Genomic DNA, 24,423 nt, shown 5'->3' on the forward strand with positions numbered 1-24,423 from the left:
GCCACTTCACGTGCTTCCAAATCTGAAGATGGCTGCCAGAGGCGGTGCTTAGGTAGAGGGCAGTCATTGGCTGTGGTCAGTATGACGCAGAGATCAGTGATTGGTTATTACTACGAAAGACAGATCAGAAACGAAACTGATACTGGTTTTTTCTTTACCGAGGATTCCCAGCCTGACGACGGGGAATATTCATGAGCATGTGAATCCATGCCAGACCCATGCTGGAGAACAACAGTTACAGGTAAGTAACTTGTTCCTTATTTGGCCTTGAGAAAGCAGACGATTATCCCTTTACTGAGCCTAGACGCATTTGTATAATGTCGCCCTGCATTAGTCTTCCTCTTGCAAGCAGACTGACCTTGTGTCGCGTGGGGATTATTACCTTATCTGAGGAAGTCCTGGAGGGCAAGGAAATTTTGTTTGGATGCTCTCTCTTGAATCTGGCTGTCTGATTGTCAAACCATTAACCTCGTAATATTTTGCTGTTTTATTGATTGATTCATATACTATTTAATGAGAGAAATGTATTTTACTATTGTTAAGTTGCTGCTTTTTTGTATTGGATTTGTTCGTTTGATGGATTTATCCGAATAAACTTACTTTGATGATGATGAATAATTCAATATCTTTGATGCTAGAGAAGTGAGTCGGGTAGCTGTGATTGGGGAGGAAGGAGGAGCCTGATATGCTGAGAAAAAGAGAACGTGGTCGTTCCTCCTGGAGCATGTTACTGGAGAAACAGAGAATGTTAGCACCGGTTTTAGTATTTGGCATTCCTGGCCTGAAACATCCTGCTAATATATGCTGCAATTGTTTATTTGAATGCTTGAATTCTTGGCCGGTGGAAGAGGGCGGGCGGCCGCTGTGGTATTATTTCACACAGCAGCTGCTTGCTTTTCGCTGTTTTGTTTGTTTTGTTTTCATTGTCTTGCTTGTGTTTCTTTTTCCTCACCTGAAGCTGTCTGCGTGCTTCTTGCGACGAACTACTTCCGACAAGTTTTGCTCTTTCAATGCGTGCCAGGAGCCGTGCCAGGAGCCGTGCCGGAGTGCAATCAGAGATCTAATAAAAGGCTTGCTTTTGTGCCAATACCAATGCTTCTTGTAGCACAGCCTCTGGTAGCCCAGTTATGACCCTGAAAGCTACAATATTTGAAAGAACACTTCCCTCTGTGTGCACTCAAGTAGTGGACGAGGGGAGACTCACCATTTCACATGAATACAGCTCCAAATTCCAACTAACTTATACATGGAAGGCTAGGGGCTTCGCTTTCGAATTGTTTTTATTGTGGTCTCAAAGGTTAGACTGACCACGCGTGCAAACTAGACAGAACTTCTGCAAGCTGATATCCACGCGTTCTTGGGTTACTTTTTGGCCTCATTATTGAATCATACTGCAGGGGCGTGAAAGGGACACTCTCCTGGACTGGCCACGTGCCAGGCTAGGCATCACTGTCCTCCACTGACAAGGCCGGTGTGTGGCGCAAAGCGTGGCCCCTGCCGGGCCTCTCAGGCGCTGATGCTCACACTCTACTGATGTCGCATGTCAAAGTGCAAAATGAAGTGTGTTCCATTTGTGTCCTGGTCCAAAATCTGTCCAGTACAATGGCCGTGTTCCGCAGACCGTCCGTCTGCTCACTGAAGAACCAAGTGTGTCCTCGGCTCAGGCGCGCCTCTTAACCGTAGCGACCATTCCCCCAACTCTGAGTCAACCAGAAGGTTGTGTGGAAAAATCAAAGTCAAAACAGAAAATACAAGCGGACTTGCTCGCTCATGAATGTAAATTCAGTCCAGGAGACCAAGTAGAATAACACTGAGCCCAAGCAGGCAATGTAAAGATGTGCTGTGAACGTGGCAGTGTCCGACGCCTGAGACGTAATGCCCCGTCCAATGGACGAACAGTCATCGCTTCTGGATTATTTCCAAAGTTGCATGAAGGAAGGACTGGGCAGGAAGTGTAAAGAAATCGGACTTAAATGATGAAAAAGGTGCATTAGGGGTTTCACCTTCAATTTGAGGTGTTGCACTGTTATTTTGTGAGTATCATGTTCGAAAGCAAGCGAAGTTCGGAGTGGGAGGATGTTATGAAACGCTCCAAAACTATTTAGCTTCTGCATTTTTCGCACATCTGCAATAAAATGAGAACATGCGGGTTCTTCAGGCGGCGTGTTTCTGCAGAAAGTGGTTAGTTTAAGTGATTCCAGAGCTGTAAATTGCCAACATATTGTTTGTTTCCTCGCATGTACCACTGCACACAAAAGTGCTTTGATCTGCTAACCACTTCATCATTTTTTATTTCATCATATTTTTTTATAGCTGGTAAACGATTGTTCAGGAAGCTTAATTGTTTGTCGGAACATCTTAATTAACTGTGGTTCAGAAGGGTGAGCACAGAGCAGAGAGGGGCCCATGGGCAGCCTCCCGCACCAGAAGAGCCTGTCTCCACGAGAATGTGTATTCGTTCGCGTTCACCTGCAGGGGGAAAAGACGGGGCTGTCTGGGTTAATGGTGACTCCACAGACCGTAGCAGCTTCTTTTTTTCTAGTGAGAACAACCATAGTCCTTCCTGTTTCGGTGGCAAATCACAAAGCCGCAGGAGTGGGCAGGGTTTCAACCTCCCTACTCCTTTATTAAGTAAGGAGTGGGCCAGCAAGGCCTCTTTTGCAAGTTGGAATTTTAGTTAGAGCTCGTGCTCATGTTCATACCGATTGCCGAATGCATACCAAGATCACTGCTGGCTTTGCGCCAAAAGGAGAATTTGTCGTGTGTGTGAGAGAAGGGCCTCAACGACCGGTGGGGGGTGTCTGTACTTCCGCTCCCTATATGGTGGAGGAGAGGCACAGGAGACCCCAGCCAAGATTCTCTATTACGGTAGCAATGGGCGAGCAATCAAGGCCTAGCTTCTCAGGAGGTGATGCAGGCTGGTTCTTAAGTACAGTGTAGTCCCCAAGCCCCCACAAAAGAATATCCACACTCTGTATTGGTTAGAACACAGTCTTTATATAATCAATATTTAAGGTTATGTACATTTATCATAATAACTCACTTTGTACTCCGGAAAAATCAACAATGGCAAATATATACAATCCTAAAGTGGTACCACCCTAGATCTCATTAAAGTGCATGAACAATACTGTACAATGTCGCACAGACCAATAGAGTGAAACCAGCAATAGAGAGAGGAGAGAAAATAAGATGGTTGAGCAATAGGCAGAATACTGGCCCCTACCACTGAACACAGTTCTGTGTGGAGATCCCCCCACCTGGGCAACCTGTAAATAAAGATATAGCACAAGCCCAGTCCATATATTGCTCTGCAAGTCTTATTCTCTCCTATAATGTTTTTTTACCCCCCCCCCCCAATGTACCTGGTGGAGTCGAGCTCCTTGAAGAGACGTCGACAAACGTCGAGGAACTCGCTGTTCGGCGACGGGGAATCGACGGCCCTTCTTGAATGCCTTCCCTTTCAAGCGGGAGGCACGGGGCGTCGAACGTCCGTCGACAAACGAGGTAGAACGATGTCGATGAGGCGGCAGCTTCGTCCGAGCGGTGCTCGTCGGCGTCAGAGCATCGGCGTCCTGCAAGGCGGAGGCGTGCGGGCACCTCGGTGACAATAGTTCTGGACCGCAAAGATTGTAGAGACGGAGGCCCAGCAAGGGCGTCGAGTCGTCCGAGTCTTTGAGGTCGTCGGGTGGCGGGAAACCCACCGGCAGGTTTCTCCTCGGCGCCTTGGTCGTCCTCGACTTTCTCCGGCAGGATAAGCGGTCGACGATGCGGTCGAGAGAGTCCTTCGATTGAATGTTCTTAGGCAAAGGAGCAGACGGCTCCAGACGTCGGCGGCACGGCGTCAAGTGGTTCCCACGGCTGGGCAACACAACTTCGACGGGCCTCCAGCGGTTACACAAACCTGCGAACCCTGGTCGACGGCAATGGACTTCGACGGCGTCGATGTCCGGGTGCTTCACTTCGATCTCCTCAGCGGTCCCGTCTCGGGTCGACAGCCTTTCGAGGGTCTGTCTTCCAGGGCGCTTCGGCGAAGATGGAGCGGTGCTCGATGGTCCCTCGGAGCACGGGAAGAGGGCGCCTTACCAGGTCCTCTCTCGGGTCAGCCCTCGACGAATTCGACAGCCTTCGGATCGGTCGAAGCAAATGCCACAGCAAGTCTTCTTCTTCCAGCTGGACGTCGAGGATCAGCAGTTCCAGTTACTTGTAGAGTGGAGACTCAGCTCCCTGGCTGCTTTAGGAGCACAATGGTCGCTTCTCAACCAAAGGTCCCTTCTGAACACTTTTCCAGTGGTGAGAGGTCCCCAGATACACTATCCTCTCTCTCATCCACGCTGCTGGCACACACTCAGCAGCCAATCATACTGCAGGGCATTCATGCAGTCAGTCAGCCAATCAGGCACACAGTGCATTCAGGCCACACTCCTCCCTTCCAGGCACTCACAACAGGGAATGTGGATTGGGACAGGTACCCAGCCATTCAACACTACACACTGCATTCAGGCCAGTTTCGGGCAGGGCTGTCTCAGTCTTTGTCTCTCATGCCAGAAACCAGACAACCACAACAAGGAGTGTATGTTGGTCACACACTCCATTTACCCAGGTCCCACCCACAGGAGGTACCCTCAACATACAGTCACTGGGAAGGCTCCAGTCATTCTAGCTGGGCCTTCACAACAATACCATACATGGAACTTCCACCCAACAGCCAGTCAGGGGGAAGGGACAGAGACAGGGCTTCCCAGGACTTTGGGAAAACAAGATAACAGGCCAAAGAAAGCAAGAGGCCACAGGGGCCATCTTGTTTCCTATCAGGAATCAACAGATCCCAATGGCAGGGCCGGGGTATCCCAAAATGGAGGACACCCGGAGCACCTGTCAATCTCAGCACGGAGCTGCCACCAGCCCATACTCTGCTCTGGGGTCACCCACAGGTGCCCAAAAACATACACTAGGGGCAGAGGGTTGTACCCCTACCCATGGGTGCCATAAGGGTATCCCATGGGTCTGTTCACCAAACCAAAAGAGAGAGCTGCACTGCCAGGAGTCCCACATGGACTCCGGGGCAGAAAACATAACAGAACACACGGTAAAAACAGTAAAAGGACAAGGATTCAGAGGCCCTGTCCCTCAGATGCATTTCCAGCATCACAGTAATGTCACAAATGACACCATGAACAGAGAACACGATCACTGCTTGACTTAGGCAGGGATGGTACAAGGGGGAGCCCAGGATTTCAGTGGGGGGCACCCCCCCTAGCAACGCCACTGGCTTTGATCACATAACCTGGTTGCTTAGTAGGAGCCTATATTGATCCGTTTTCTAGTTCCGTGGAGCTTGGTGCAGAGCACATATATGGTTGTTGCGAGGCCTTAGGAGGAGGAGGCAGCGCTGGGTGGCCACCAGCTTGCTAGGTGAGCAGGGGGAGAGATGGCGGTGCCCTGACAAGTGGCAGAAAGGAAAGGGGCATGAAGGTTCCCCCAAATGTAGGCGGTGTGGTTGAATGGGGGTGGCTAAAGGTTGACCCTTCATTGTAAGGAGTGAAAACAGCGTTGATCTCATAGAGGGACATACACTGTGGTGGCAGGGATTGGGGGTAAGAAAAGGGCAACACCGGTGGGAAGATGGAATCAGGCACTGAGAATCGGGCAACAGAGCTGGTTTGGCAAGTTAGATTTGGGCAGCCGGGATCTCATAGTGAGATGCTTTGGATTACGATACAAAGGAGACATTGTGATGAATCAAATTCTGGGCACCAGTGTTGCAGGGATGAATATTGGTTTGTAAAACATCAATCAACCCCACACCTTTAGTGCACCAGAAAGGATACAAACAGATTGGAACACAAGTCAATGATAAACCTCCTTGTCCAATTTTGGTAACGTGGACGGAACGGCAGGCTGATCTCCGCAAGGTTGGGGATCGTTGGTTAGTTGCAATACATCGAAAATACAATTTTTACCCATTGATAAAAACGGCCTTTCCAGTCAAGGTTGTATTAAAAATATCTACTTTATTATTATTACAACAGACAATTCTAGCACACTACAAATTACAACCCACACTGTAAAGAAACACAGAGGACAGACAGTTTCAGGAAGGAACGGGAAGCACTCTGGGTACTGACAGGAGGCTAGTTTGTAAAGTAATCCGTCTTAACGGTTCAAGATTATGTGGTTTCAGCACCAAGGGGCAGAGGGTCATAACTGTCTCTAGGTGCCTTTGGAGAAGGACCAGGAGAGCAGAACCACAATGTACCTGATGCTTAGGAAGTTATTGATGCTCGACAGCATTGAGGCGGTTCCAGGGTGCTTTGCAGCTCTTGAGACAGAGTTCGAGGCGGGAGGCAGCGGCACGTTTCAAGTGGCACGCAGTTCGCCAAGCAAGGCTGGACGTGCGGCTGCAGGCTGGCCTACACAACACTCAGGGCCCAGAATCGTTGTTTTTGTGCTGATTGGCGGATCTGGAGCGCTGGTCAAGGCCTCTTGGACGGCTCCCACGACTGTGGCGTGACAAAAGTCAGTGGTGCAGCCGGTTGCGATTCTAGGACTCGACTGTCTCGAAAATGTCCATAAAAGGTGGACACTGGTTGATGCTTGTGTGGCACTCCTCCTAGCTTCTCCAGCGCTTGTGTCGTTCTTTCAAGGTGGACGGCCCAAAGCTTAAGAGAGTGTTTGCAGGCAACAGCCTTGTCCTTAGTTCAGATACTCTCCGGCACTTCCCACCTAGGAAACTTGCTGGCAGAACTTAACAGGGCATGCTGTGTGCTGGCTGGGTACCTGGAAATGCTGGACGGGTCCTCTTGAGTCTGCTATCTCTCTCGGTTCCCTGGGAGATGTTTAGGGGAGGGATCTTGCTTCCCTCTTGGAAATTGTGGCCTTCCTTCACTGACGAAGATGTAAGGTAGACTGTACCTTCAGCCCAGGTCCAAATGAGTCCTTTTTACTCCTTTGGAAGTCGACAGATGATCTGCTAAGTGAGGGGTTCATCCCTCTTTTAAAGCCAAATGGGCACCAGAGTACTCTGCAACAGGAAAGGTAAGGTCTGACTACATATACCTAAGTCCCACCCATCTTCCTGTCTGTTGTAGATCAAAGTATCTCTCTGGTTAACCGAGCCCTCTGTGACTCTTGATTAAAGTGCAGGTCTCCCTTGAGGTTTGTGATGGGAGCAGACCTCCTGTCTCCCTCAATGCACATACTTCTCTCTCTGAAAGGGGGTCACTCTGCAGGGGTTTGCCTATGGTAAATAGTGGATCCGGACATGCATTTCACTGCCTTTCATAAACTGGGGTGGGAACTAGCTCCAAGTTGACACATTACATACCAAAGGGTTGTTAGCCCCACTTTCCTGTTGTCTGTTCGGCAACCACGCCTCTTCGACAGGCTTGCCTCAATTATCTCTCATCAGTATGCACTGCCACCAGCCGAACTAGACAATAGGAAAGCAGATCCATGGCGCCTTTGATATTTTAATTAGGATGCCCATGGCCGGAGGAAGGTGTGCCTCCCCCTTCTTGAGATGCTTTGATGTATCCGTGGCTGTCACATTCCATCTGAACATGGTATTGGAGGACGGCACCTGTAGGGTGTGTCCTCCCGGAGTTCACGTGACTATGCGTTTCTTGTGGTGAGCAGAGAAAATGTGTGCAGAATGACCTCACACATTTTGGGAGGTTGATCTCCCATCATTCATTTTCATTATCAAAAAATCAAAACAGCCCATGAGAGCGCCCACTCCTGTGCAGATGGTCGGATTCCTCACAGACATATAGATACCTCTGCAGATGGTTTGACATGTTGACCTCGTTCACAACATTGGGCCAGTTCTGGGTGAATGACAGGGCTGCTCAATGCTGATGGTTTTTAGCTCTCAAGGAGAGATTTGGGATTATGAATAGATTAGGAGAGCAACATAAAATAAGAATGTGATGGAATTAGTAATTTGCTCAAGAAGAGGAATGTGGAAAGAGACATGTTTGGTGGAAAGGAGATAATTAAAATCAGGGACAAGAGAATGGGGAATGAGAAACATGAAGGAAATCAGTATTATTCTTAGCAGTGAATTAGCAGCATGCTTTCCAGACAGAATGAATTACTTCTCCAAGCAACGAGTTGGTGGTAAATCTCTTTCTACAGCTGGGGCCTCCCCCTGAAACAGCCTCCCTGCCTCCCTGAAACTTGAGGAGAAACATCTCTAGTTCCGGAAGCACCTCAAAACCTTTCTCTTTGCTTCTGATTTTTCTCCTCCTCTCCCCTGCTGACATCCTGGCTGAACTGATACTGCACTGGTTACATGGCCACCCTCTGATCTCGGGCCCAGGTCCCTCCCCCGCCAGTCACACACACCTGCACTGCCTGCCTGGCAACCCCCGCACTTGGGGGACTGTTTCTGTATCTCTACAGTCCCACTACGAGCACTTGACACCTGATGTCTGCACTTACCTTTGCACTTGCCACCCGCTGGCCGTTACTTTTACTTATTGGTATTACTCTACTCCCATGCACTGCACTGTCCCTTCCGTCTCCCCCACACTCTCCCCTTCCTCCTTCCCATGCATTTGCGTGATCTGAATGACACCTGGCCTAATAGGACAGTTGTCTGTCCTCCCTTTGTTCCTCCTCCCTTGCCTCGTCGCGCCTTGAAACACTTGTGTATAGGCGCATTATAAATGCCACATCATATCATACACACAAATGTAATTGCTGACATGTTGTATAGCGCTTCTTGTGCAGCACTCCAAGGTATTTAGGGATCTATGAGATCAGGCACATGGAGATGTGGTTTGGCCAGGATCACAGAGTCGAGAAATGAGCTTCCAGTGTTTCACTCGGCATTAGAATAGCAAGCGTCTTGCACCGAGGCTTGTACAGCCCTACAGGTTTTTAGCAATTCAAATTGCAATTGACCTATTGTGTCTGCTTTGTCCATTATCTTACTCACTGGGCATTTCAAATTCAGATTTTGAAAGCTCCCACTTTGACTTCTTAGCAATCGCGGTGCCTTGATTCCAAGTGTCGGTCTTTGATTTTTTGCTCTGGCATATTTGTAGTCATAGCTTGCCACGAAAATGCCAGTGCATCGTAAAGCCTAATAGGCCCCACTGACTTTTACTGGTGACGTCTAATGAAACACGCCAGCATGCATTTGTTGCAAGTTGACTCCCATGTGACCAGACCGGGATTCACTGGGAAGAACCACAGACATGAGCGAAAGTGAGTTTGGTGCTCGGTCGTGGCCTGCTTAATGCGTCCACTAACATTTCAACCCCAATTGGTTCAACACTTCAGATGATGACCAACCAAATGCCAAGATTAAAAATGCAGGAGTTGCCACTGGTTCCCTGATCCAGTGCCCGACTTTGGAGAACCACAAAGGGGTCCTTTTTCTTCTCAGACATTTTTTCTAGTGTTGTCAACACTGGAAAGGTGGGCCAACCTTTCTGCAGTTGTAAGCCTCTTATGTTTGGAATTGCCTTAAAGTGCGTACGATTACAGAGCGACGGAAAGACTGTTGGTAGAAATATACACTTAAGTCCTGGATCTGCGTTTGGAAGTTGACAGATGTGTCTACTTAAAAGTTGCTCACCCTTGTGCAGTGCCTGTGTGGGCCATGGGCTGCATCCACTACACTTGCCAATTGATTGTTTTAAGAGCTGCAATATTCTGCACAAAAGAGAATGAAAGGCCCCAACAGTATGGCATGACACCTTGTCTCACGCTGACGTTGTAAAACGCCTCCTATCACCCGAGGTGTGTACGGACATTTTGTGTAGAAAGTTGTACTTAAGACCACATACGTATTCATATCTGACTATATCAGAGGGATGTGCCTGAGGAGATTCCTGATATGTGTCAATGTGACCAGAATATGAAGGGGGCCTTTTTAATCCCCATTTTGCTAATTTTGGAGCAATGTTATGGGGAGGGGAAAGTATGACAAATTGGGCTTTTACGAGTAAACAGGCAGTGTTGACTTTTTAGCTGCGTAGCAAAGGATCTACTCTTGCGGCCCTCTCTGTTCAGCACAGGAACCCTGCATTTAGAGATATGTGTGGATTTTGAGAGGCAAACACATATTGATCATAAAGATGGGTTCCATTGCTCTTGTGGAAACAGGGGTTGAAATTGGATGGGACCTGATGACATCAGAAAGGTCGGCGGACAAAATTCCAGAAGCTGTCCTGCACATGTGGGATCACATACTTGATATGGTCTCGAAGTATATAGGTGATGCTCTTGCAGGAGGTAGCCACCAGAAAAGGCACACTCTGGAGATATGAAGGATTGAGTGTGAGTTACGAGTGCTCAGTTAGTTTCACCTTCCATCAATACTGGCAATGGTTAGTTGAGCAGTAGAATGGACAGTTTTGCACTCGAAGAGCTTTCATCTTCATATGTCATTGCTATGCGTATGCCGCCCATAGAGCAGGGTCATCTGGACTTTGGTCCTTTTCAGGGACTGTATCTGAGGCCCAGTTCACGTGGTGCTCGGATGCTTGCTCAGTTTAGTGGGGCAGTCGGCACAAACGGAAGCAACCGGAAGGCAGCTTGTAATCACCATAGAAAACACCAAAACCATCAATATTGTCATTTTTTTTATTTCATCGCATAGCATTGGATCTACGTTTTGGAGAGCTGAGTGAAAATGTGGACTTTTCCAATGTAATTTTGGCCATGCACATTGGTGAGTGAATTCACGTAATGTTCATTTTTTTTTTTTCTTGTGGTCGAATCTATATAAACAATCCCCTTAAATCCAACGCATTTGCTGTTGATCCATGGATCCTCTGGCCGCCTGCATATTCTATATGTTTGCGAGCAACAGCGCATTGTCAATTTATAACCCTTTTTTCTGCACCTGCCCATGTTGGTGCTCCCCCACCCCCGCACCGCTTTGCTACTTCCTTCGCATGGACAGTGGCAGAAAATCTTGACAGGCAGTTCTTTTTTTTTTTTGTATGATGCTCTTCGGGTCTGGCAGAGTTTCTGTCAGGCAAAAACCTTGTCAGCGCAAAACCTGTCGTGGGATCAGAGGAGACAAAAACAGGTGTCACACAAGCAGTCAAACCTGAAGGGGGAGACAAGATTAGGCTAAAGGGAGGCAGGCAGACAATTACATCAATGCCACCGCTTTTATCTGCTGGTGTGTCTGTGATTATCCTGGGGTGCTGAGTTCGCAGTTGCCTCGAAGAAAAGTAGACTTGAGACAAGAGGGGGGACCCGATAGTTATTAACTGAAGAGGAGGCAGTGTGTCAAGGCTGGCCGGGGTTCAAAGTTTTGCAGAATTGGAGAAAAAAAACTGCAGACAGCCTCGTCTGTGAGCAAACTGCGGTCCTGCTTCCGGCATCACAAACCTAGTGGCAATCTTAAAATGTTCAACTTGGAAGGAGATCACACAGGGAGAAATTAATGAAAGATTCCATTCAGACTTTTTTTTTCAAGGCCGCTTATTTGTATGTACTTGCAACTGGAGCAGCTTTTTTCCATGCTGCGAATTTGTTACGGCATGAAACATGGCGAGGCATGAAAAGCAGAAAAGCAGGCATTTGCCAGCTCAGAAGTGGTGTTTGGCTATGTTTTTTAAAAAAAACATCAACAGCTCACTTTTAATTTAAAAAAAAGAAGCTATTAGGAGGCCGTTTTACCGAGTGTGAACATCTGGATATGCAAGTTGTAAATTGGTGGCTCCTGTGTGCGTCCCGAAGAGGGTAAATGGATTTGCAGTGCCACTGCGTTTTTTTCTGCTCAATGGAAAAAAGGAAATGAAGCCTATTGCTCGCTATAAGCTCTCTTTCTCTCTGTCTGTATGGAGCTTGCTTGAAATAATGTTTCCTGGTTGGGGTTTCTGCAACTGGCCTAGGCCCATATTTAGAGCTTGAGTGGAAAGACCAGCGAATGTGGGTAAACTGTGTACAGTGGGCGCTTCCTTTGCCTTATCAGCTCTATAGTAAATGATGATAATTTATGTAGCGCACCCCACAAGCTAAAATGATGCTTACTAGTAGGCGTAGTTATTACTGAATTCAGTGTCGCTCATTTAGTAAGCCTTCCAAGGATTAAGCACTGTGGGGGGTGAGATCTGTCTGGATTTGATGTTGTTGCATTTGGGTTGCACAGCGGATCACTGCAGGAAGTCAAGAGGTCATTGGGGTGTCTTACTAGCTTTATTTGGGTTTCCTTTTGCTACCCTCACTGCTCTGGTACATTTTTTGGGTTGCTTCTACCATCTAGAGCTGTCTGTTTCCTTGCTTACTACCACACAGGCCTTTATATTGGCGGGTTGGGCAAACAGGCAGTCTGACCTGCAGTAGTGCATGTTTGGGTGGGAAAATGCTGTAATTAGGGGGCCTTTGCTTTCTTTGACAATTTTCGATCTCTGCAATCTTTCTTGCTTCTGGTAAGACCCGTTCTGTGCAGTTTTTGGCATGGTTACCTCCACTGTTTAAGTTGTCTTGGAGTCATGTGAAGTCCTTGACTTTGCCAAAAAGGGATTCCTCACCCCTCTCTAGCTCCATGGGAGGTGGGATGGAAAAGAGGGGACCAGACCCAGCCTTAACCCTAAAAGATTTAAACTACAACAGTGAATATTAAGCAATGCACCGATCAACTATTGCAATTACCAAACTCACTTCATTTCGGTTTGTTAAACAAAACATTTAAGCTTCAAAAACCTAATATGGATTGTTATTCACTGGAAAGTCTCTACACATAAACAGTTAAAGCATAGGCAGTTAGATCGTGCTTATCTTATTCTTGGTTTTAAATGAACCAGTAATCCAAAGATACCCTTGTACCGTGTGAATTTATTAGCAAAGTACATATATCTTGCATATTTACAAAGGTGCCAATATTATCCAATTGGAGCACGTGCTGATGTTTCTCCCAGTCAGGGGTTTTTTAAAGGCGTAAAGAACCAATTTCAATTCTCATCCAAAATTGTTAGGTCAAGGCATAAAGACCTTTCAATTCTCATCCAGAATTGTTAAATAGTTCTGGAATACAAGAAAGAAAACACTGGCATGGGTGGCTATGACGGGTATGGGACAAGCAAAAGTGGTACTTGAAAATTGTTTCCAGGTACATGTAGAAGGGATGGACAGTGGGGCCTTCCCAGCACCCTCACTCGGCCTCTGGCCCAGGATTGGTTCTGACAAACACCCTGGTAGGCCTCCTTCCCTAGGTTGAGAGGGGTCTCAATCCCTCCTTGACAGGGTCAGTTGCCTGACCATGGGGCACGCATATCTTCCACCCCCTTTTCCTTTCACCATTTAGGCAGTCACTCATTAGCTTTTGAGGAGATATTAAGATTATGCTTGCTTCGGAATATTGTTGCTGCTAAGAGTATTCACCAAACCTTTCAGTCATTTGCACAATAGCGGGTGTGCATTGTGTTCTAAACACCAATTAAACAAAAGTTGAGAAATCAAAGTTTTTAAAAGCGTTTACTCACATGACAGCAGCTATGACATCGAAAGGCCTATCATCATAAGAGTAGAGAAAGGGAAGCAAGAGAAAGCGGAAAAGGAAGTGAAGGACGACCATGCAGAGAATAGACTGAAAATATTTCCTTTAGGGTAACTTATCTGACTGCTAATGTCATTTTAAAATGATAATGTATGCATGTATAAAGGTTGTAGCGCATACGTTGACCAACCCTGCCCTAGGCACTCCCAGAGATTTGTGAAGTCATAGTTTGTCTTTAAGCCTTTTTTGAATGTGAAATGCTTGTGCATGGGGGTGGGAGTGGAGGAGTGCATTGCAAAGGGGATATGCCCGGGAGAAAGCTGGTTGAAGCAAGTGCATCGACCTACGTTGCTAGTGGGCTCCCCACATCTAGGAAGCATCCCTGATTTTTCCACAGAAGGAAAAGAAAAGGGTTCACGCATGGAGATGGGACTGTATGACATAAGAAAGGCATGCATGCCCCATTCCATTTGAAAGGAGCTTGTTTTTTTTCTTTGCATTTGGGAACTTGTAGTCCAGGATTTATAATGGGAAATTCCAGAATGCAAAGAAAACAAAGGACTGGATAATCTCCCCCTCCCCCGACCCCTTCCTTACAGAATGGAATGAAGCCCATTTGCAGTAACCAAAACATGAACACATCTGGCAATTTGTTATGCACCTGCCTTCTGAACTGAGAGCACGAGCCACCCATCGTATATAGGCAATGTAGGATTAGAGTTTTTGCTGCAGCGGTGTCAAATTGAAAGTCGCAAGTGTGACTAAGGTGGGTCATGGGACAGGCATACAGGTTAAACAAAACTGGTACTATTGAAAATCCCAGGAGAACCCTACAAGAGAGATAGATAAAGCAGGAGGTGGAGCGTGGCAATCTTTAGTGCGACAAAGGGGGCGGGTGCCTAGTGCAGTGCATGACCATATGTACCAAGTTGTTAGAGATGTTTGACTATAATAGCATGGTTGATGGTGCTGAAGGCAAACTATATGATCAGAACGGTGACAGCCCCACCATCAACGTTAATGTGAGGAGTGTGAAGAGCATGAGCGAAGATTCTGTTCCGAAGGCTGGCCTAATGTCAAGTAGATGGCTCACTGCGTGTTGCTGTATCATCTTTGGAAACAGGGCCCAATGTTCTGATAGGAAGATCCAGTGGAGGCCTTTTCAAAAGACACCAGACAAAGGTTTTAAATCTATGAGGGACCGTCTCTGCATGTAGTAATGAGTTAAGATGCACTTTTATGGTGCCTGCTATGATGAGATGTTATTTCCCTGCATTAAAGAGACAGATCCATAGACTGTTGTCTGGGTGGGTGTGTGTGTATGTGTATTTTTCCATTCGGGTGTTTGTTTCAACCTCTTAAAAAGAACATGGCTGCTTAATACTGCAAATATAAATCTTTGTGAACGATGCACTTAAAAATGGAAACTACTTTGGCAAACAGCAATGAGTGTTCTAAAACAGGTAAAAATGCAACAATTAGTGTAACAGAAATAAAATCTACGAAATATTTTAAAATGTGTTTTTTTAATGATGAGTTAAGAGCATAGTGTAGAGTGGGTGGAACCTAGGTGTTTCTACCACTGATTTGACAATTTTTGAAGAGCTATGGTCCAGGGGAGGACCAAATAAATGTCCACAGAGAGCAGCGTTAAATCACAAAGATGCAAGGACAACAGATTTCATGGAGTTAGTTATGCCCCTGTTTGGGCCCTAGAAGCGGGGGTAAAAATATCAAGTTGCAAGCTACTAGGGTTCCATGTGTTAATATCCCTGCAAAAATATCGCCATACAAAAATATCGCCATATTTTTGCGGGGATATTAAGGCATGGAACCTGCGGGGGACACCCCTGCAACCCCTGTATTATTTTAAAAGGAGCAGGGACACCACAGCAACCCCCGCTCCTAATATTATCCCCCCAAAAAATATCACCTATCGCCGTCCCCGATGAACATATATATGGTGATATTTTTGGTGGGGATATTACCTGATACCGCTACTAGCCAGTCATAAAGTCATTTGGCTCATAAATCCTCCACATGCACGTGTCACACCATGTCTTATTTGCCAAGAGCCAATTATCACTTGACAATGGTTAGTGACGAGTGCAAATGTTGAGCCCTGCTAGAAGACCCTGCTTAGTTTCACACCAAGAGCTAGAGTTGACTTGACTAGCCAACTGGGTTGTGCATATATCCATGTATGACTATGTGACACTAGGGGGGTGGGGGGCGGGGGTGTGTGTGTGTGTGTGTGTGTGTGTGCGCGTACGTACGTACGTACGTACGTACGTACGTACGTACGTACGTACACAGGAATATTATGACACATATACGGTTGAAATCAAGATTCAATGAACAGGAGCTAAAACCTGCTCCTGGGTGGCAGGTGTCCCCGAGTTGGCATGGGCTACCCCTGGGGACCAGGAGTAAGTGCACATCACATTGCAAATCTAATTTCTACATGAGATGCACACTTTTTTTTCCATTATGTATGATCCATTATTCTTAAATATGTCCTACTTGTTCCCTAATACCTCTTTATTTTCCTTCTCAAGCACCCAAGCTAATGCCAGATATGCATGTTATTAAGGCACCAGTTGGCCGTGTGGAGCCAAAAGTACCTCTTGGTTAAATGTTGGTTTTAAGTTAACCAGGCTCACCTAGGGTAGAAGCAGGGGCTAAAGAGCTCCCACCAATTTCGAACCCTGATATAGAGGAGGCATGTAAAGATGAATGGGCCCTATAGGGAAAAAGAAGCAAGATAGTGTGCGTGTTATGTGGAAGTTAGATTTGCAGTCTGGTCCATACTTGCTCTTCATTACCTCTCAGTGGGTGATGGGTGATGCCCAGGAGCTGCTTTTATCTCCTGCTCATGAAATCTTAATTTCAATCCTTTTATATAAGGAAAGAGAGAGAGGGAGAAGTGAGACAGAGGTGGGGACAAAAAAAGTGGGGAGTTACGGAAAGCGACTTGTCTGCAGATCTCAGTAACACTAGCATGTTAATGTGGATTTGATGTTCGACCAAAACAAACTTTTAAAACATATTTTTCACTAGTCAGAAACTATGAACTAAGCACCTTAAATTTAGAATTCGCCACAGAAATGTATGTAATTCTGGCATAAAACAAGGGCCCTTTTCAGGCCATTTCCGCATAAATGTCAGCTTCTTTACTCTGCAAAGTGTGTGGTTTTGAGATTCATTAAGTCTCCTTTCCACGGCCTGGAGGGTAATTGAGCAGCCAGCGCTCGGTTACTGCACACGCCCAGAGTGCTGCGAAGTCAGCAGGCGGCAGCTCTGCTCGTTAATGGCAGGGCCCACTGCCTTCAGACCCGGGAATGCACCTTTTTTCCCCTTCCTGTTTAGTTGAGGTGAAAACAGAGTGCGCGCGTAGCGTGCTGCTACACAAATAGAGGGCGCTTCTATGGGTACTTCCCGCGTTGCCACGTGGTTCTGTTACTGCTTTAAACATAACTCGCACACTGCAAGCCTCGCTGCCAGCTTCCACGGGGCAACCCATTGTCGTGCCTCTGAATACTTAATAGTGCCGCGGCCGCTCCCAATTACTGAGCTGTACGGCCTTTGGAAACCAACCGTGTTATCGGTGTCTTCTCCAAAGAGTATAATTTCCGTAGGCCGCAGAAAGGGATGACTCTTTGAAAATGTTGTCATCTTTATTCCACGAGAAGGACACACACCACACACATTACTAATGTTGGCACACAAGAACAAATCCGAGCTGTGAAAGGAATTATTGGTTTCTTTTTAGAAAGTCTTGCTTGGTCTCTACCAATTACTAAATTTGTGAGGATATGGAATTTAAGTGTCGTGTACCTGCGTGTATTTTATGTTTCCAATATTTTTATTATGAAATTAGAAGAAAAAAATATAGTGCAAATTAAAATATACATATATATATACATTAATTACAGACAGAAAAAAATGGGCTTTGTTACATTAATTGTAGGGACATGGCGGGGATCTCGACTGTGACTATAACAAGGCACGGACATACAAACATACTGTCCAGTGCTCTTTAAATGGATGGGCAGGACACTGTCATCCCTGCATTTTCTCCGAGCCTTCTCTTATCTAGTTAGTGACTTGTAACAGTTTATAAAAGGGGGCTTGGCTTCAGGCTTCTCATGAAGCAAGCATGATCAGGAACTCTTAACACAAGCATCCATCCAGCCCTGCCCTATTGGGATCTCACATGACATCTAGCAGAGGGTGTGGAAACGTGACAATGCGTCTATGTCATTGTTCGGTGACCCACGTACACAAACTGTCTGAAATTATCCAGACCTACAAACAGCAAAAAGAACCTTGGCTTCAGTCTTGCCAGTTGGGTGCAGTGGACGTGAGGGCATTTCAGGTGAGACAGTGGAAAGGTTTGCTCCTGTGAGTGAGTTAAATCCCTTCTGGTTTCTGTGTGATGCCTGGAGAGGCAGGACTTCTGATGGGCACGGTGGGGCAATGAGAGGAACATTTGCCTCTTCCTAGTAGTAAGGCAAAGCAGAAAGGGAATTCTTGTTTAGACTTGAGTCTGCTTGCGGTCTGTCTAAAAGGACATCTTCTTGCCACGTTGCATGTTTCCTCCTCGCCCAACATATGTCCCCTTCAAGATAATTCTAATTTCATCTCAACTTTGCGCAAGGGTGTTGCTAAGTCTGGAAAAGATCTGGCGCTACACTAATGTCGGGACTGTCGAGACTCGGGCCTAGCTAGACTTTTGGTTGTAGCTCTTGAGCTTTGATCCGGGGCTACAACCAAAAGACCTCTCAGCCCTGCCCCTCCGTCCCCCTAGCAACGCCTGTCTTTGCGGCTTCCTTTGATGGAGTCCTATTCTAAATGTTGGGGGGGCTTCTCCACGTGCACAATCTCCTATTTAATTGTACTGAGTGCTTCCCAACATTAGAGTTTTTGAAAGATAGATATTTTGGATGTCCAGAAAATACACTTCTTATTAAAATGCATTAAATCATTAATTTTTAAATAGGTCAAGGTCTCGTATAACTAATTTGTATATTTATTTACGAACACAGGACGAGTTGTGCGTTAGGTGCTTCTTAGTTTTTATGTGTTTCTGCACACACAGGTATGGGATTGTTTCCGTTGAAGGAGGCACACACTGTCTTCATTTTAGTGGAATTCCCTCAAAACGCGTCCTTTTCTTGCACGTGAGATCTCTGGGGATGTGCACTAAATGCACGCTCCTTCCTGCTACAGGGGCCTTCTGTCCTCTGCTGTTCTTCCAGGATGAATGGGATCTTGCTGTGCAGTCAACAGCAATCTCTGTTTGCCTTCTGTAAATGATCACACACTTGGAGTTAAGAAAACCTGCTACAATGCCAAAGGCTATGTTTTGTTAAACATATTGGCGACTAATTACTTCCAACTGTTGAGCGCGTGATCAGTGTTTAATCGGCAAATGGCAGTAAGGATATTGCCTGTCGCAACTGTGCCCGGAGCTTCCATGTCCTGATTTTTGGTGCGGCATAGCTGCCACCGTGGCCGTGCACTTCTTAAGGGTGGACAGCCCAGAATGATTCCTTATGAGAATTCAGGACAAACATACTCGTCTTTAGCACCCGCCTCTTCAGCTCTCGAATCGATCGGTGCCGATCCACCGCAGATGACCAAGATTAAGTGGGTTGCATTTTATACAGCCCGCTGGAGCTCAAGGCCTAACCTACTCCTGGGATGCACAGCACTGCAAGAGGCTCCTAGCAGGAGATCACTGCTTTTGGCACCTGCTCCATAGGAAGTACTGAAATGGCAGGGACCAACTTTCCAGGCACTGTTGCCTTCTTATCTGGGATTTCAGTTTGGCCACAATAACAGGTGGGCGCTATGTTAACAGTCACTCGTTGGTTTGTGTGGACTTTCTGTATTATTGGGAATCTACTACTGCATCTCCATTCATCTGATCTAAAGTGTCCACAAAGGTAACCTACTGTTGCTGTGCAAAAGGCCTAAATAAACAATATGCTATGTTAGAATCACTAGACTGTTTAATATGCACTACAGACCGGATAGGTCTGCAGTGTTAATAAGCTAGATAACACACACACGGATAAGGGGTGTATATGCTACTTTTACTCCCTGAAGATGCTACTTTTACTCCCTGAAGATGGGCAAATACTGAGAACAAATACTCACAATAATAAATCAGAAACAGACACATGAGGTGCATGTCCTCCTCCTTTCAGCCACACAGCTCTATATGTTTGGACAAGCAGTATATGGAGTGCCACAGGAAGAAACTACTATTATTACTGCCTGATCTAAATGGGTACAAATGTATCTTTTAATGTGCATAAATAACTAGGTACAAATAAGTCTTTATTACAAAAACATTTCTGTTTTTCTGTTACTTTTTTTTTACTCGCTTATAAAATAATCCCATTAGGAACGGGATTTACCTTTTTACTCCCTAAAAAGTTAATTTACTCCCAACTTTAAAAAATAGGGAGTTAAATAATCTCACTTCGAAATTGTATCTTGAATGCGCACACATCCTGCGATCTCTTGCACACATTCATTTTAATGCAGACATATCTCTAGTTCTCTATTTATTGGCTAGCGTGCACTCTATTCAAATGCTAGAGTATTTAATATTGTATTTGGGAGATAATGGAAGTAGGAATATGGTTGAACTCCTATCTCAATCGAGTTCCCGGCTGATCTTTTCCCGGCACATTGATTGCCTTTTCTAACATTTGCGCGTCTGATCTTGCTACTGCTCTCTTACACATCTTCACCCTTCACAGCAAGTGTTCTGCGCATGCGCAGTGGGCTCCGGTCCCCAGGCTTGCCAATCACTTATCTTTAATGAGTATTACATTATTTTTAAAGCACTGTATTCAAAGTTGATTTAGCCACAAGAATAGGAGAGATTTCTCGAATCAGATGCAAGACATGAAGTATGAGCAAAGCTAAGATCTTTGACAAACAATTCCACAGGGTGAGCACGCGGAATAAAGCCAGTAGCTGCAGGATAAGGACTTTCACCAGTGCGCACAGAGGAGAGCAATTTATCAAACCCATGCGAAACCCCCTGTGACCACAAGTCAAGAAAGAACCAAGAGTACCGAAGAAGAAGTGGTTGAAAAGGGTTCTGAAGCGGCACCTACTGCAGCGAAAAGGTCCATCGGAATAGGCCGAGCGGGTGCGTGCAGTGATGGCACACTGAGATGAGCACACATTTAAGGGCAACAGAATTATTCTGTGCTGAGTGTTTCATTTTGGAAAGCAACTCCTAATTCAACATCCAGTTCTGTAAAGCTCTTCACATTCATGTAAAGTGCATTCTTCAATCCAGTGCCCCCCCAGGACGTCTTTGGTGGGAAAAGGACAGGATGGAGGGAGAAGCTCGAAAACAATAGTGTGCAATGACATGAGTTCCTAGTAGTGCAAATATCCACCTCACACTTCCCAAGAGCGAAAAAGAGGTAGTCATTATCCTGGAGGTGTGAGCAGGTCAGTTCTCGGGGGAGGTTGTGTGCGGCAGTGCTGCACAGGCCCTGGGCGGCCTGTGAGAATGAATGGCCTGCTCGGATATAGCTTGCCAAGCATGCGAGAAGAGCAAAGAACTTACACTGTAGATGGGAAAAGCAGATATATCAGCACTACGCCTGGAGAGATGCAGGAGCAGCACTAAGAGAGCGAAGTGCTGTACCTGGTGAAACACAGGAGCAGCGCCATCCGAGTGAAATGCGAGAGCACCACCACCAGGGTGAAGTGCTGAACCTGGTGAAGCGCAGGACCAGTGCCACCAGCGTGAAGTGCTACTTCTGGTGAAATGCGAGAGCAGAAGCATCAGAATGAAGTGCTATGCCTGGTGAAAAATAGAGGAAGTGGAGTTCTGTACCGCAGTGAAACACAGGTGAAGCACCATTAAAGTGATGTGCAATGACTAGTAAAACGCACAAGCAGGACCATCAGAGCGAAGTGCTACATCCGGTGAACTCTGAGAGCAGCACCACCAGAGTGAAGTGCTGAGCCTGGTTGAACGCAGGAGCACCACCACCAGAGTGAAGTGCTGCGTTTCACCAGAGAAATGCAGGAGCAGTGCTCCTTTGAGTAAAACAGTATATCAGAGAGCGCCACAATGGCATAACACACATAAAGAGGTGGCAGGGCCTTCAGGTTAACAGCCTCAGAATTCTGGCAACAGGACTTTCGGAGCACATTTTAGTAGTCACAGCACTTTGGAGTAAATCACTGCCTGGTCAGAAGCATAAGAGCAGGGACTTCAGGGCAACACAATAAGAGAAAAGCGGGAGCGGCACTTTCAGAGCAGAAGCAGAAGCTAGACTGCAAATGGAAGTGCCGGCATGCTGTTCTCTGGCACCAGTTGCGCGTTTGATTCTTTAGCTGTGACACCAATCTTTCTCACCCTGCGGATGGAGTCACTGAACTTTGGGTTGGAGTGGTGGCATCTTCTCAATGGTAATTGAACTGGAACATCTGTAGACTCGATTTATTGGTAAAACTCAGAATTTAAGATTCTATGTTATCAGTTGTTTACTTCAGTAAATGTAAGTAAAGAGTGAAGCCATTCCCTGCAGGCCTCCCTAAATCTACAGCAGAGCTGGGAAGGCTATGCTTTGCCCTTTGGCTTGTCACAGTGGTTTTATAAGGGCATGCCTTCTGTCTCCTTGCATACAAGAGAAAGCACTTTCTCTTCCCAAAGCTGAACGGATGGATCCTCCCAAGAATTGTTTTTCTCTTATACTTCCTAGCAGTGTTTTCTTTCTGTTAATATTCAAGAGCTGAAGCAATGTGAGAATTTGATTGGTCATTGTCCATAACATGCCTGTGTATGCAATGCTATAACATATTCACCCTAAAAATTGCAACCTTATTATCAACTTAAAATCAACAGTCTTTTTGCAAAATTGTTTACTGTAAATTGAAGCATGACTATGAGCAATGTCAGCAGAGGAAACTCACTCACGTGATCTCTTCTTCCCCCTTTTCTCCCTGACTCTCCCCACTCCACTTCTCCTCTCTAGCTTTGGACAAGCTTAGCACTCAGCACCTCTACCATCCGACGCAAGTGGAGATTGTGCAGTCCAACGTGGTGTTTGACATCAGCAGCCTGATGCTGTACGGGACCCAGGCGGTGCCTGTGCGGCTGAAGATACTGCTGGACCGCCTCTTCAGCGTGCTGAAGCAAGAGGAGGTGCTCCACATTCTGCACGGGCTGGGCTGGACCCTCCGCGACTACGTCCGTGGATACATTCTTCAGGTAAGTGGTAGATGCACAGCACATTGGGTTGGTCATGGTGCTAGCACGTAAGTGTGGGGCGATGAAGGCAAGTCTTCCACTATTGTAAGACTGCATTTATGTCTTTCCTTTCAGTAGTGTATAACTTCTCTTTTCTCTGTTTTAAAAGTTTGACCAGACACTACAGACGTACACAAGAATTAAAATGATGCAGAATAGTCCTCGTAAGAGGCATGTACAAAAAAGCTTTGACATTTGAAAAGGCTGGCTGAAGGGCATTATTAAAATGAGAAAAGCCTCCTTTTAGTAAGGGTGTTTACTGCTCACCCAGAAGATTGACTGTGTGAATACGGGCATCAGTGAACATGACATTACGAATTGTGATGCTCCCAAACTTGGTCTAGTGCCTATGCCATTGATGGTGACTCTAGCAAATGTGCACAGGGAAAGAAGATGCCCAAATAATCAACTACCCCATTGATGAGCTCCGTAATGTTCCCAATATAAGCCGCCAAGTGAGAGGACCGAAAAAGTGCACCGCACTTCTATACCATGACATCATACCTGCGGCTTCCCCCTCTCAACAATGCCCCGTACTTCCCTGGCATTCTAAACCTCAGCCCTGCTTTTCACCATTGTGCACGTGTGTATTTGATCTTTTGGTAACAAACCACTTTGTGTCTTATTTTCTTTGATGATGGATGGTGACTGTGCTACAGAGTCCAGCTCCCAGGCGGTGCAGCTTGTGAAAGCCACCACTGTTTACAAATGGAGTAAGTCAGGTACTATCTGCCCCTTCAAAGGATATTTCAGCTGAATGAAGAAGGCTGAGGCCCAGTTTCTCAGGACATATCCCATTCTTACCCCCGCAAGAGGGTGCTATTAAGGACAGCCAATGTTAGTGGTACCCGCAAACATTTTGTTCTGACTACCATTCACTGAATTTGTGCTGCAGCAGAAATTACACAATTGAAAGTGTTATCATGCAATACTATTGGGCTTAAGGGAGATGGAGTCTATTCTGTGGCCTTCCGTCCAAAGCAGGTTGGGCAGTACCTCTGTAATACTGTGCCATCCTGCAGCTGCTTGGTTATCACCCACATGTCTTCATCAACCATAGTGATCCTATCAAATGCTTTTTGGAAACCGAGTTTCATCGCCGATTGATCGCACAGACATCTTGCCAAAAAGACTACTAAGCCAAGACTACATCAATCAGACTGTAAGGCCCAGCCCTTCTTGTTAGTGCGAAGGATTTAAAAAACGAAAACTTTAAACAACATTGTTCCTTGTGAGGTAGTTCAGGTGGTTGTGAGCTAAAATGTTGGCGTGGACATCCCCTTTTTGCATCTCTTTTTTTCGTAAAATAAATGCAATTTCCTTTTACCAGAAAGCCAGTCATTGATTCGCCCTGGATTGTATGTGCAGAGCCCTTGGTTGCTACTGCTTCTTGCTTTACTGCTGGCACATTGTGGTAGGATGGGAAACAGCTTCTCAAAGTAGGAACCATGCTTTCAGGTCTTGCCCCATGGCAGGTGCTCTCCAAATGCCTTATTTTCTGGCTTTTATACAGGTGCCTTGGCCAGTGTTCATTTATGTTTTCCAATAAATAAAGCCTACGGATAGCGTCAGCATGGCGTTGGAGATCTGCAGAGGCCATGGCAAGGCCCATACTTTGACTCCTAAGGCCCCACCCACGGGGTTCTGCACATTCTTC

General features: G+C 46.2%; 1 protein-coding gene across 11 annotated transcripts in view; it reads left to right on the plus strand.

The window, feature by feature from the left end:
• The window catches only part of BNC2 (basonuclin zinc finger protein 2), a 526,652-nt gene that overhangs the window by 299,238 nt on the left and 202,991 nt on the right, over positions 1-24,423 (plus strand). For all 11 annotated transcript variants that reach the window (XM_069625988.1, XM_069625989.1, XM_069625980.1 and 8 more), the window contains one exon: positions 22,492-22,727. In XM_069625988.1, coding sequence (XP_069482089.1) covers positions 22,492-22,727 — 236 coding nt within the window. The remainder of the gene's footprint in view (positions 1-22,491; positions 22,728-24,423) is intronic.

The sequence above is a fragment of the Ambystoma mexicanum genome, chromosome 6p, assembly GCF_040938575.1.
Source record: "Ambystoma mexicanum isolate Mex_15411 chromosome 6p, UKY_AmexF1_1, whole genome shotgun sequence".
Classification (NCBI taxonomy): domain Eukaryota; kingdom Metazoa; phylum Chordata; class Amphibia; order Caudata; family Ambystomatidae; genus Ambystoma; species Ambystoma mexicanum.